Raw genomic sequence first — 15,307 nt, 5'->3', positions numbered from 1 at the left:
GTGCTGGCGCACAATTGCTGCTGGCTAGCCTTAGCTAGCGGCCCAAGCTGACATCCTGGCGGCACAGGTTGACATGTTTCTCGCCACATTGCTGTCGACTGTCGCACTGATAAGCACCAAGTCGCACACACACACACACACACACTATACAATAGCCACGTCGTTCAGCGTGCAAAATAACGGTATGGTATACTAAATACCTGGAAAAATTCATCCGTCATAGTTGAACAATTCACGTTTTTAATTTATATGTGGACGCATGTTTGTATGTATGTACGTGTAGAATACTATATCTTTAATTCTTTAAAAAACTGAGAATATTTTTTTATGAAAAGTCTTTTTTATTTCTGATATCTATGAATATAAAATCGCCGACATCTCAAATCACCTTGGAGATTTTTCGACACTGAACCTCGGTTATGATTGGAGTTTTCTGCGATTTTATACCGATAACAGAAATATATAGTGAGATCTATTTAGTTCTCCAGATTTCTTCACAAATTATGTGATTAGGAATATAGTATTTAATCTCGTCTTCTCTACATACATAGAACTCCTTCAAATCACTTTCAAAATACTTTCACTTTCTTGAGTTTTCAACATTTTTTTGAAATATGTTTACGAATTGGGATCCTAACTCCTAACAGGTGGGTCGTAAAATAATCATTGGTTGTGTCCCAATTCCACTTTTTCGAACACCTTTAGTTCACTTTGTCTATTGGTCTATTGAATTCATTACGTCTCGATGTCTCAATTTGAAACTTAAATCTTTAGAACTCGATCCACCTTCAACTTCTCTCGTGAGAAATATGATCTATTTTGATCTTATTGAGGTAGTAATACTAAAATTTACATATTTTATAAAGTTTTTCTCACAATGCTATGAATAAGCTCGAGCTGAAGACCAGGGAGCTCATTTGTAGCTCTTTATGCCTTGGATTATTAACTAATTTTTTCATGTGTTATATAATACTATATTTATTTACCATATTTAACAAATTTATCGTCGTTTGAGACTTGAGTATAAGCTTAAGAACTTATAATCTTACTAAAGCTACCTGAATAATATAATCTACAGTTAGACAAATTCAGACGATTCACAACTTTTTGGGGAATAAAAAAATATTTAAGCTAAATGCTAGAATATTAATCGAATATTTCCTTATTCTCCGAATTCTATTTGTCCAATTTCATTTATAAAATGTTCTAAAAATTTCCAAAAAATATTTTTTAAAGGTTTGTGCATTAATTTCGCCTGTAATATAACCAAAATCTACAGCAAAACAACTTCTAAATTTCTAATAAATCTTCGCAAACTCATTCCATACCAAATAAAAGCCATTTGCAGATGTTCAAGGTTAACAACAAATGCATATTGACATAACGTCTTAAGTTATACAAGCCACCTGTCTTCATCAAATCGAAACCAGCCTCCTGCTAACACATAATCCTTCAACATATTATATGCGAAACACAACACAACACGCCCACACGCCATATTGCATTGCATTGACATACTAAATTTACAACGAAAACGCGAGCGATAGACAAAGAGCGAAAGAGTGAGAGCGCATTGCATCATTTGACAAATGTGCAAAACAACTGTTCGAATGATTTATAAATAAATATATTTTGTGCATAACAAATGACAACATGCGCTATTACATACAATTCTTTATGGTACTTGTAATAATAATAATAATAAGCACAGATGTGCTGCAATAGCCGTCAACATTGTTGCCAGCAACATGCAATATGTCAGCTGCAGTCATTTACTTTGATATATGCATGTAAGTATGTGTAACAGGGCCTTGCGAAATTTGTGGCCATAATCACAGTAGGATATAACTCGTTGAATGGAAAAAAAAGCTTGGCTTGAAAACCCTGCGGCGCGCATTAACAACAACAGCAACAACATCAAAGTGACATTGCATAAAAAAGACAGAGATTAGAAAGGAAAACAATGTGAGACCAAATAAAAATAGCAATGACAATTTTACGATAAAGTATTGAAACACAATAGAGGAGTATGAGTGTTAGAAGTATACGCTTGATTAGATGTGCAACAACAAACAATAATAATGCAAGAATATTACTTAAACAAAAATATTATTTTACTAGCGCTGAGTATGAGCATGCAGCATTATGAGAATTATGAAAATGATATTTGTACTTATTGTTGTTGTTATATATATTTTAAGAAGGTATGTCATTTAAAAAAATGCAAGTGATATAAGCTTTGTGTGTGTTATAGAAGGTATTATAGCGCGTAGCATAAGAAAGTACTAATGTTATGCCGCGAAAACGTTTGATGTGCGCTGTCATCGGCAGAGCGCTACAGTTATTGTGGGAGTGTGTTGTGTGTAGTTGGTGGGTGTGTCTTTGCGAGCATATGCCTTCGTGCATAATGCCAGTTGGCTTGTGTTACAGCACATACGCTGTACCATTTGTTGTTTCTAAGTCTCGGAGACGTATGGTAAACTTACAAATGCAGTTATTTAATCAACATTTTCATAATAACAGCATAATTATTATGAAAATGTTGCAGCTATTATTATTGGATAAAGGTTGAAGTAATATTTTCAAGATGATGAGATGATTTTGTAATTTATTTCTCTTCAGTTTTGTAATGAGATTTAAGTAATCGTTTAAATATTGAAATTTGAAAGAAATTATTTTAGAATTATAGAATATCAAAAATAAATGAAATAAAAAATAAATAAAAATTAAAAAAAAATTAATAAATAAATAAAATATAAATAAATGAATAAAAAAATAATAATAAATAAATTAAAAAAAAAAATAAATAAATAATAAAAAAATAATTAAAATAAAATAATTAAAAATAATAATTAAAAAAAAAAAAAATAAAATAATTAGAAGAAATAATTAAAAAAAAATAATATAACAATTAAAAAAAATTGAAATAAATACAATTATTTAAAATTTCAATAACAGAACTAAAGGAAGATTAAGGTTTCTGGAAAAGTTTAAAAAAAGAAAGAGGGAGCGCTAATTCGATAAGAAAATGTTTTTGAGATATAAAATCTTAACATTCGTATTGTTATACAACTTTGACTAACAATTTTTCTTAACAAAATAATGCAGGCGAAGAAATTATTAACCAAAAATATGTTCAAAATAGAAAAATTAACCCACAAATAATTTGGAAGTGTTTACACGATACCACGCATATAATTGAGGGTAATTATGAACGTGACTGCGACAAGAAGAAAGAGTCAAGGTTCCGATCAAAGCACAGCAGCGCGTCACCACAAGTGGTTGCATACATTTCTATATGTATTTACAACAAAATGCGTGTACGCGTGTGAGAAACGACTGCATAATCGTGTCTTTTTCTCTTCCAGCTCTGTGCCTCCGCACTTCTTCTCATCGTTAATTAAACTATATAAACAACTAATTTTATTATACACATACATACACTTGATACTAGTGACTAATTTTCAGCCTAAAATTTCTGAGACAAGTCAAGTCAGTACATCATCCGGTTGAGTTAGATTTGTGTTTCAAAATGCATGTCATCGCTGGGACGACGTGCATTTGTACGCTTCTGATTTTTTTGTAGTTTGTGGCTGCCATTTACATACATAGTTTGTATATTCTTTTACCGTTGTTTCTCATGTGCATTTGTATATGTATGAATCTAGGTACGTCTTGTTATGCTAGTCAAATGTTTAGATTTTTTAACAAACACGAGTATTTTCGACTTCGCACTTCGTTGCACATGACTTGGGGAATATTAAGCAGTTAAGCGCGCTTGTGTTGTTGTTGTTGTAGTTGTGGTACAACTTTGAGATTTTTTATTAATGATATCTGTATGTAATTTACAAGTCATTCATAGTTGTAGTTGTGGTTTAAAAGAGAGTTAGTTGCTAATGCAGTTGATATTTAGTATTCGTTTGTATGTATGTATGTATATTTGTATGTTCTTTGTTTGGTGGTGGCTAATGACTGCATTCGAAATTTACACGCCAGTGAAAAATATGAATATAGTGCACATCATAGCTTGGGGTTGTTGCTTTTTTGTACGCATGCAATGAGAGTTGGTTGACCTCATATTAACTTTCTACGTATATAATTTTGTATGTAACTAAAAATCACAAAACGTAAAAAAATGATTAAGAAAAAGTATTGAGTTAAACGATTTTAAAGTATTATTCTTTCAAATAAAATCACAAAAGATCTCATTTAATCTTCAAAATATACTAGTTTAGCTGGTCAGAATCTTTTATAATAAAAGTTAAATAATAATTTTTTTAAAATAAAATTGTTATATAATAATTTTGTTAAATACAATTTGTTTAATTTTTTTAAATTTTTTTGTAAAATACCTTTATATTGTTCAATATTTTTTCTTATAATAATTTTTTAACTATTATTTTTTTTTTTTTAATTTTTATTATTGTATAATTTTTACTATTTATAATTTTTATTTTTTTTTTAATTTTTTTATATATTTTTTATTTTTTATATTTTTTTATATACTTTTTACTTTTTTTATTTTTTATATTTTTTATATACTTTTTACTATTTTTATTTTTTATATATTTTTATCTTTTAGAATAAATTTTTATAATATTAATTGCTTCATATTAAATTTTAAAGTTAATATGCCACTTCATATATCATTGAAAAACGCCTAAAAGTGCATTACATTTATACGAAAAGAGCACTTAGTAGCATTCCAAACATTATAAGAAGACTTAATAAATACTTGAAAATACACTGTGAAGACTGCGCACCATTGGAATTTTTTTTCAATAATCGAGAATTCTACAAAAGCCAAACTAAATACTTAATGAAGCCATAAAGATTTAAACGCACGGCAAAGTGTTTGTTTTTGTATTGCTTACTCATCTGAAAAACTTTTAGCAAGTAAGCAGGACCAGCAACTACTTTTCCTTGCTTTCACTTTCAATATATATATTATATATATAATATTATGAGATGACAACAACAACAACAAAGTGGGAAAATTACTACTAACAATCTCTTGCCAACCAACAAACTGCTTAGAACTAAATGTTTGCTCAAAATAAGTTCAACAACAACAACGTGCTGACAACACGCAAAGCAATTCGTTCTTGAAAAGTTCGCTGCCAACTTAAAACTTTGAATTCACTTTCGTTTATCTACAACAAATTTAATGCAGCAGCAGCAGTAGCCGTAGAACTTTCGATGGAAAAAAGTTTATAAATTTAACATCATGCCACAACACTCGCGCTCTACCTGCAGCGCCACCACTCTTCTACAGTACCCGCATACACCTATGCAGAGTGTATGGAGTGTGAGAGCTCACGAGCATCCGGCAGGATACACAGCTTCACTGCGTTAGCTAGCACAAAAACAAAAAAAAAGAAACACAACCACCTTCTCCAGCACGCACTTGCCACTAGATGTCGCTACGTTTTGCGCTACTTGTGCATTGTGGCATGAAAATTCTGTATCCACGAATTGCAATTGGAAGGTATGAAAAGTTTTTCGCTGGAAAATGTATCTATGTACATACATACTATCAGTTTAGTAGTTGTGCGTGTGCATGAGTGTGTGTGTGTTGTTGCTGCTACCGCAAATCCCTAGACGCTGCATGCACGCGCTTCGTCTTTTGTGGCGACGCTTAGTTGTGGTGACCATGCCACCCACTCCTTCTCTACACTCTCTCCCCATCTCTCTCACTCCACCCAATCTCCTGACAGCCTGTCACTGTCACAGCGAAATTTTCACTGCTGTCAATTTGCCGTGTCGCCGGCCGCGTGCAACGCGTGTAGTGAAAGTTAAACAGCAGCAGTAGCAGCAGCTGCAAGTGAAAATAGCAAGAAAGAAAATGTGTGGCAACAAAATGTGTTTGTAAGAAATGTACTGTGCGGCGCTGTCAAGCATTTGAAAAGTGTTTCGCTCAAAGTTTCCCCCCCCACAATTGAATACCTTCTGCCACGCCTACTCTACTGTGTATGCTTTTGATAGGAGCGGCACACAGCAACATCGCACTTATCGTATATATGTATGTATATGTACCGTTAAATACATATTTACATAGAAATTGCTTTCTTAGAAATCTTTTCGTAGCCGAAAGTAAAAGTTGTATTTCCTTTTCAAGGCTCTCGCTGTGGGTGGTGACACACTTGCAATGCAATGTGTTTTGCGGTTTTTTTGCGAAACCTTTTGCGCGTAGATGTTTTTCCGTTGACTTGAGTTCTATAAACAATTCTGCTACTCTAAGCAATACTCAAGGTGTTGCATGGCAACTAACACACATACATATTTATTTATATATAGTAAAATATATATTTTTGCGATTCTCAAACCCAGCTTTTCTTATTTTTTTATTTTTTTAGACACACATCCTTATATATACATATTTCCACATCGCTACATATTTACTAAGTGGCACAATTGTCGTGACAATGCATTCCCTGATGTGTTGTGCACATAAAAATGCTCAAAAATATGTGATAAGCGCAAAAAAATAAAAACAAAAAAAAAACGAATGTCAGCGGAGGTGAATAAGAAATTGTCACATTTTCGTTGCTAATGCTGCTGCTACTGCTTTTTGTGGCGCGTTGAAAGCGCAAATGAGCAATTTTCAGTTTAAATTTATGATTCTTCACAGTTGTTTGGCACATGGATGCAGACATTCTTACAAAAAAGTTTTAAATTTAAGGGGAAACTAACTTATAAAACAAGAAATGAGAAAATTCAAAACCGTAGAGCCATAAAAACTTTCATAAAAGTGTTATAAATAATTTCCTTTATAACATTTGATTATATTTTATATTAAAAATTTTTTAAATTTACTATTTTACAAAAAAAAAATACATTTAATAAAAATAATTAAAAGAAATTAATTAAATATTAATTTCATAATGCGCCTAATACTACGCATTCTTTTCATTCATTAAGACTATTTTTCTTGACACAAGCACTGCCTACTTTTAGGCTGATATTGAATAACCATTTTAAAGATAGGTTTAAACCGCTCAGAATAGGAAAAATATGTTAAACATGCATTTTATCAATAAATAATGTGCAAGTTAGAGCCTTTTCGCAATTATGCATTGCCTAATTTTAGGCGAATAATCATTGCATGGAAGTATGTATGTAATTAAACAAAAAGTGAGCATACCTTTGCATTCTGCTTAAGAAGAATTAGAATTAGAAAATAATATACCGAATTTACTTGAGAAAGTGAGAATCCTTTAAGTTATTCCGCTTATGAAGTTAGTTGTATTATCATATAGAATGTGGCGATATCTGATACTATTAAACCGATATGTATGCTATTCGTACTCTATAACAAAGTATAGTAGTAATAGTATGTTAATGCGTAGCCAATTTCACTTTTTTTTAACCGGGCTACAACCATTATGGTAATATATATTTCATAATGGATTATTTGGTATTTAGTATATATGATATATGGACAGATGTGGTAAATATGGATATGAATATAAAAACATCATATAGACGCACTAACTATTCAAATTAGTTTTCAGAGCGGTAAAATTAATTTATTTTAATTTGATATAAAATTTAATACTGACTTACCGAATGATATTCAATTGTTAACGCTTACGTCGCACTGCAAAATAAAAAATAAAATAAAATATTATATGTGGATATAAATAAATTTAAAAAAATGTATTAATGTTACAAAAAATTAATCATAATACTATAAAGTCACTTTTATGGACCAGCTATAGCTTTTCACTACTATCTTACCAACCTGATACGCAATTATATCTTTTTATAAGAGACATTGCTCATTGAAGCTTCTAAATGAGGTTATCTGTACTCTTTGTTCTACAAAAGCAAGTAGTTTAACATTACAACCCTGTTAAGGAATTCATATTTACAAAAGCAAAAAAAAAAAAAAATAAAAAACAAAAATAGAACAAGACTTAACCAAACAATAATCGTAATGGCATGTCATGAAAAGCTTTCTGCGCACTTCTTCAGAATTCAGGTGTGTTTACTATCCTTTCATATGCTTTATTTGTAATACTTATATGCTAAAAGCAACAGGGTGTTGCAACTAGACATTCCACTGCGTAGTTGTTGCTTTACAGCCAGGTGATTACATAGAAAGGACAGCATAGAAAAATACACAAAGAAAAACTAGTGATCTATGGGTGCATAAGTAATATATACAATACAGACAATAAGACAGCGTCGCGAAAATGAGGTTATGTCTTGGAATTGGGGTGAGAAAATAGTGAAGATGACCCTTTTCGAGAGGTGTATGCGTGAAGGAACGACAAAAAATATATGTAAAATATTATCTAACAATAATAAAGTTTCTTTGAATGAATGAAAGATGTATATATACATATTATACATATATACAAGTATGTACATTTGCATGCGCACCCTACTTTAGAAGTCGTGACTTTATTTTACGCTATAAATATATTTTGAAATACGCATTGAGGTTTGGTGCTCTTGTTTCAATGAGCTCCTTAATCGACGATAAAAGTCATAATAAAATAAAATAAAATTGACAACATGTTAAAATAATTAATAAATATATAAAAATAATAAATTTTTACTTAAAAAATACAAACAAAAAAATTAGAAAATAAAAAAAAAAAAGTAAAAAAATAGTAAAATGTCTCTTTTCTAAGTTTTTTTCCTGGGGATTTCACTAAATTTTGTATGCATCTCTTCCACTATACCCCCAACTACCAATTAGGCAACGCTTCCAAATATTTGAATGTAATTCTATCTGTTGGAGATACTAAAATTTATTACTGACAAATTGCACACAGCAAGCTAGCAAAGCCTTCAGTGCAGCCCACCACATACTGGGGGCCAAACAAAAACATATATACATATGTATCTACGTATTAGGCATTTCCGTGTGCAAAATTTATTAGCAACTAATCGAGCGCATTTGCTGCGGCAACATATTGAAACTGAAAACCCACAGAAAAAAAACGCAAGCAAGCTCTAGTAGATATTCGGTTTAATTCCTGGAAACGCCTTGAGTCGTTGAGCGCATTTAAAAATAAGAAGAACTGAAGAGTGGAGGAGAAGCGCAGCGTGTGGATCTAAACAAAAAGCCGCCGCAACAAACTGAAGACACCGAAGAGAAGACTCAAATCAAACAAAAAACCTTAAGATACAACAACAAAACCAAAAAAAATATATTTGGCTGTAGAAAAAGTGTGGCCGAACAGCAGTTGCATTCACAGCAGCAGCAGCATCAGTTAACAACAACAACAACGCGTCGACTTTGGCGGCAAAAAGCAACTGTTGTTGTTGTTGTATAACTGCTATTGGCTATTGGCTAATGCTGTGCGGCTTAATTTAAATTGCTTGCGTTGCGCTTTAACCTTGACAATATTTTTTGCAGCAACCTAACTTATTTTTGTTGTTGTTTGTATCTTCTTTTGGGGCACCACACGCATCTATCTGATGCTGTTGCTGTTGCTGCCATGCTCTATGCTCCATCGCGCCGCAATTCCAGGAAATTGCAGGTGACTCCATTCAAATGCTTTTTACTGTTGCTTTTATTGCTAGCGCTGTTGTTATTGTTTTTGTTTTTATGCGATGTTGCATACCTGTGCAAGCAAGCGGTTTCGATGACGCTTGCGCTTCATCGCTGTTGAAACTGAAAACTGAAGTTGAATTCAAAGAAGTTTGGATTTGCGGTACGCTTGCAGGGGGCGAGTGGCATTTAGTTGCGGATGCGTTTCCGCGAATTTGTTCAATCATTAGAAAGCAAATTCTCAAATTCGTACAATATCAAATGCGCTTGGGTGTGTGTACCAAAGTGAAGTCAGTCGAATGCGGTGTATCGGATTGGAAGTTGTTGCAGTTTTTATGCTGTGATGCTGTGATGTGCAATGTGATATGTGATATAAAGTGGAGAGTTTCTACTCGTATACAGGGGGTTTGGGAGGAAATTAATTTTTTTGAAATAATTATTGCTTTGATGAAATTGGCGAATTTGTTACTTGAGTGATATTTAAAGAAAATTTTTGATGAATTTATGATATACGTATATTATATATTACAAAAATATTAAAAAAAAATGTATTTTTAAAATTATAATTTATATAATTAATTAATTAGGTATAAATTAATTATAATCACTTATGTTATGATAGGCTTTTCAGACAACTAATTTAGTCAATTAGCAAATAGTATAAATTTAGTCAATTAGTAAATAATTTTTAATTTAGTAAACTAGCAAATTATGGTAATTTAATCAATAAGCAAATCATTTTTAATTTAATGAATTATCAAATTGAGAAGTTCCAAGGCAAAGGTGATAGATATCTCCAAAATACCCGTCCAACGTTTCCAAAAGCTCGATTAAACCGTAATAGAAAATATTAAATTTATTTTATTAGTCAGTAGAATAACTTTTACGTTTGGAGTTTTACTATTTATGTAGTATGTCTCACCTAATTAATATTCTCGAAATCAGTTTCAAATAAATGATATATTTTTAGCAAATAAATACATAAATACTCATATATAAATCTAAATATATAAAGAATGCAAAAATTTAAAAATAGCAAGACAGACAATTTTAGCAGTTTTCATTTATAACTAGTTTTGAGCACATAACCAGTTGATCCTTTGTATCTATTAATAAATATATTTTTGTTGTTGTTTTTGAATATAATTAAATTTATTTATTAAAAATAATTATAAAGTCGTATATATGTATGTACATATAATAAACATTTATTTATATATATTTGCAATAGTTGCACTACTCTTACTCTCTCATTTGAAAAATATTAATTTCATCATCTGCTGCAAGTGATGCCAAATGTCAACACAAGCATTAAACGTAAATAAATCCAAAAATCAAGCAATGAACAACAAACAAATATAAATAATAGTAACCAAACGGCAGCAAAAAGACAAACAGCGCTTCTTGCATGGCATCACTGCAATGCGAAGCTGAATAAAAAATCCAAAAAAATAAGCGCGCGAAGCATAAATTCATGAATTCACTTTAATTGTTTGCCAACGCCATTCTCCCTATAAATCATATGAAATACTTCAAATTTGCCGCCATTTATTGTTGTTTAACGAGTTTAAGTTAAATGCGCGGCCACGGCGATGGCATGAAATCTCAAATTTTATTATTTCAACACTTTGTCACCGCACCAGCACCAGCACCGGCATCAGCAGTCAATACAAATAAATCTAAACAAATACATATTTATGCAGTTTCAGAATTTATTAAATAAACATGCAAATTGCGTTTATAGACAATGTAGACAGACAAATTTATGTGTTCATGTATGCTCTCATATGCATTAGCTGTGAGTGTTTCTTGGAATCCCGAGTCATCAGCACTGACCTCAGATTGCATTCAACCAAAATAACTAAAGATATTGATTTTGTTATTGTTTTGTCAAATTCTGCATAAAATACAATTATCAGGCAATAAAACTATGTGTGATCTGATGAAGAGAGAGAAGAGACTAAAGAGATTATGTTTCGCCTATAGCTCCGAAGAAAGTTTTTTTGTGTTGAGAGGGAAATAATCTTAAAATACAGAATTAGAATGACCATATTATTTTCATTTCATAGTCTAAATTAATAAAGAAATGGTGATTCTTGATTAGTTAATTGAATCAGACAGCTCATTAAGTCAATTAATAAATTTACTCAATTAATAAAAATTTGTATTTTTATGTTAATCGATTCCCATTAAATTGATTGTTATCATAAGCTATTTTAGTCAATTAGTAAATTCCCTCATTTAATGCAAACTAGTACTTTTTAATGGATAGATTTTAAATGATTGTTATGTCACAACAGGACTTTCAGACAGCTATTTTAGTCAATTAGTAAATAAAAAATAGTATTTCCCCATGCTAATTTAATCAATTCGTAAATTTCCTCATTTAATACAAAGTAGTACCTTTTAATGAATAGATTCCCACTAAAATTATTGTAATGTCACAACAGGTATTTCATAAAGATAATTTAGTCAATTAGTAAATAAAATTTAGTATTTTCCCATGAATCGATACCCGTCAAATTGATTCAAATGTCCTTACAATCCTTTCAGACAGCTAATTTAGTCAATTAGTAAAGTAAATTGTCTCAATTAATAAATATAGAAAAAAATATTGATTTTCTCAATTATCGGTTGTCAGATCATATTAAATAGAACAATTTAACTTAAAAAACACTTTTATTAGACTAGGCAATCACCTGGAAAGGAATGTATTATAAAAGCGCTGGAAATACGAAACATCTTCAAAGCATAAGTGATAGAAATATCTAAAATACTTTTCCCAGGTTTTCAAAGGCTCATTAATCCATTTTAGAAGGCGTTTATTAGGCCCTAATTTCACAGAAAAATCTCCATTTAATACTGAATGAAATATAGAGCCTTAGAAACCCACCGACCTGTGTGGGCCAGCTTGTGTTACTAATGAAAGAATAATATAATTCTTTGGAGATTCTAAAAATTTCCGAAAAATATTTCTCAAACCCTCCCAACACTTCAAACTAAATCACTTTAGCAACTTCGCAGTAATTTTTTTTTTTCGGAAAATGCACTTTTCTAATTGACTCTCGCCTGCTTGGCAAACACACTAAGCAGTCTATGCGTTTCACACAATGCTCATATGAAAATGAATTTTATGCTTTCAATTTGCATTAATGAGTTTTTACGTTTCATTTTCATTGCAGCTTTTCGCCGTGTGCGTTTCGAACGAATCGAACTCGACGATAAAAATAGGACGACGCGTCATTAAGACCACGTGAGTGTGTGCGAGCAGCTCAAAGGACAAAGGAGAGTAGCAAAGGGTGGATTACAGCGACAACAATAACCTTTGCTATTGCGCAGGCGCAACACACGTGTCGTAGAATCAAAGCAACTGCGTAGTACGTTCGCGTTTGAGGCGTTCAAGAGGCTTAGAGCAGTGAGCAGCAGCAGCAGCAAGCAGCGCATTTTGGTGTAGCGCTCAGCTAGCAGGCCAGCACAGCACAACACTACCAAGCCAGTTAAATGCGAAGAACGCCTAAAAGCAGAAAATCAACAAAATTGGAAAATTCCCTTTGGCATTATCAGAAATTCTTCAGAGAACACAAACAACGACGCATAGACTTTATGCAGCAAAAATTGTATCGAAATTTTCATTTTGGCAACATTTATTCGGATTGCTTTGTGGCAGTAAAACAACTAAAACAGCAACAACAACAAACGCAAACGCAGACGCAGAAGCATAATAATTTAAAGCAAAAGCAAGGGCAAGTGCAAGTGGCAGTGACAGTTGACGAAGTTAAGTCTTCGTTAAAGCAACAAGCGGCGCGTACGAGAGTTACGAGTGCGAGGACGACGTTAGACGCAATAACAGCATTAACGAAGCTCAGCAAATCGGCGACGACGAAGCCGAATTCTAGAAAAACGGTTACAGTGACGATCGTGAAAACCAATAGGCACGGTAATACGCCGTTAAAGCCTATGCCGTTACTGACTTACGCTACGTTACGTATGTCATTGAGTTTACGCAGCGCAGCGCAGCTGTTAAGGCAATTTTGAAAGTGACGGAAGAAAGTTAAGTAAAATAAAAAAGAAAACAACAAATTTTGGAAGGCAAAAACAACTACTAAAAAAAGTAAAAAAAAAAAAAATATTTTTGGCAAGAAAAAAATAACGGGATAACAAATATCCTCAAAGTCAACAAAATAACAAGCGCATGGCTTGAACCCGCCCAGCGGCATACTTAACACTTTTGGAAATAGTGTCGAAATTTTAGTGGCAAGCTTAATTGCCGCTTTGGCTGCTGGACAACAACAATTAGCTCCTCATTTTACGGGGTTAAACAACTATTTGGCTGTTTTTACATACACACATAGATATAACTACGTTCTTAGCGTTAAATTACTTAGTTTTTATTGTTTCGCGTTTCGGGTGCTTGCAACAAGCAACAGCAACAACAACATAAGCAAACATCATTTGATTTGTTCGTTAATATTAATAATTACAACTTAAAATTATAATACAAAATGGATCCACAACAACAGTTTTGTTTGAAATGGAACAGTTATTCGTCCAATTTGGCCATAACATTCTCAAATCTATTCAAATCGGACGTATTGGCGGATGTGACGTTATCATGTGATGGTGAGTGTGAATAAGACTTTTTAAATAAATTGGTTTTGAAATAAAAAAAAAGTTTAAATTAAGAATTCTTTTTTTTTTTTAATTTTTACCAAAAAAAAATATTATAGTAGTGATAAAACTAAAATGAAATAATTTTCGAACCAAGCAATTTCTTTCCCATGATTTTTTTGTTTTGGATTCATTCATCACCTTTGTGATTGTGAGTCACACATTTCGTGGAGTTTATTATTCATTCATATAAAAGAGAAAGAAGAATGACGAAAAAGGAAAGAAATAACCAAACAAAACAAAACAAAATGCCGACAAACATGCAAAAAATATTCGCGAAGCAGAAATGAGCAAACACAACAAACAAACAAGTGTATATAATTAGATACGTAGCTATACATACATACATATAAAACATTCCGAAACAATCGGAATTCACGCTCTTTTTTTTCAAATTACCATTAAAAGCAGCAACAAAACTAATAAATAAGCTCAAAATATACGACATTCCTTTACTGGTTTGGAAAAGCAGTGACGTTACAGCAAATAAATATTAAAAATAGGAGTTGTAGTTCTTGAGTTGGTCGAGAATTGCGCACTGGCGCTTAACTCCAAAGAAATATTCACGTCGTGAAGTATGCTTCAATTTTTGTTATTTTTTCATGATGTTTTCATAAATATTATTAAATTTAATTGGCTCAATTTATTTACTAATATTTTTTTTAATTTAATAATTTTTTGGTAATTTAATTTAATTTTTTTTTAATTTGATTATTTTTTTTTAAATTATTTTTCTTGTAATTTAATTTAATTTTTTTATTTAAATGAGAAAATCATTAAATTTATTTAAATTTAATTTACTCGATTTAATTTGCTTAATTCAATTTGATTTTATTAACGTTTTTTATATAACTTTTTTGACATTAACATTAACATAACGTAATATTAATTTACTCAATTTGTTTTTGCTTTATTTTATTTTAATTCAGTCAGAAACATCCGAAAATCATATCAAAAATATTTGCAATTAATTTACCGAATTTAATTTTTTTAACTTAATTTACTCAATTTATTTATTTTTTATTAAATTAAAACTTTTAAATCTAATTTTCTTAATTAAATCAAAAAGATTTGAAAATCAGAGTTATTCAATTTAAAACTTATATTTTTAACAATTTTGTCTCATTATAT

The 15,307-nt window shown here is 31.2% G+C and overlaps 1 protein-coding gene and 1 long non-coding RNA gene across 2 annotated transcripts in view; one reads left to right on the top strand and one right to left on the bottom strand.

Moving 5' to 3' along the window:
* LOC128920100 (uncharacterized) overlaps positions 1-15,307 on the bottom strand; it is an 81,547-nt gene that overhangs the window by 36,113 nt on the left and 30,127 nt on the right. The window contains exon 2 of the long non-coding RNA XR_008470232.1: positions 7,567-7,600. This is a non-coding gene — a long non-coding RNA (uncharacterized LOC128920100). The remainder of the gene's footprint in view (positions 1-7,566; positions 7,601-15,307) is intronic.
* The window catches only part of LOC105216280 (zinc finger protein chinmo), an 84,114-nt gene that overhangs the window by 53,173 nt on the left and 15,634 nt on the right, over positions 1-15,307 (top strand). The window contains 1 exon segment of the mRNA XM_029042883.2: positions 12,691-14,128. Coding sequence (XP_028898716.1) covers positions 14,011-14,128 — 118 coding nt within the window. The 5' untranslated portion in view covers positions 12,691-14,010.

Source organism: Zeugodacus cucurbitae, chromosome 3, assembly GCF_028554725.1.
Source record: "Zeugodacus cucurbitae isolate PBARC_wt_2022May chromosome 3, idZeuCucr1.2, whole genome shotgun sequence".
In the NCBI taxonomy this organism is placed as follows: Eukaryota; Metazoa; Arthropoda; class Insecta; order Diptera; family Tephritidae; genus Zeugodacus; species Zeugodacus cucurbitae.
This window is presented reverse-complemented; position numbering and strand designations above follow the sequence as displayed.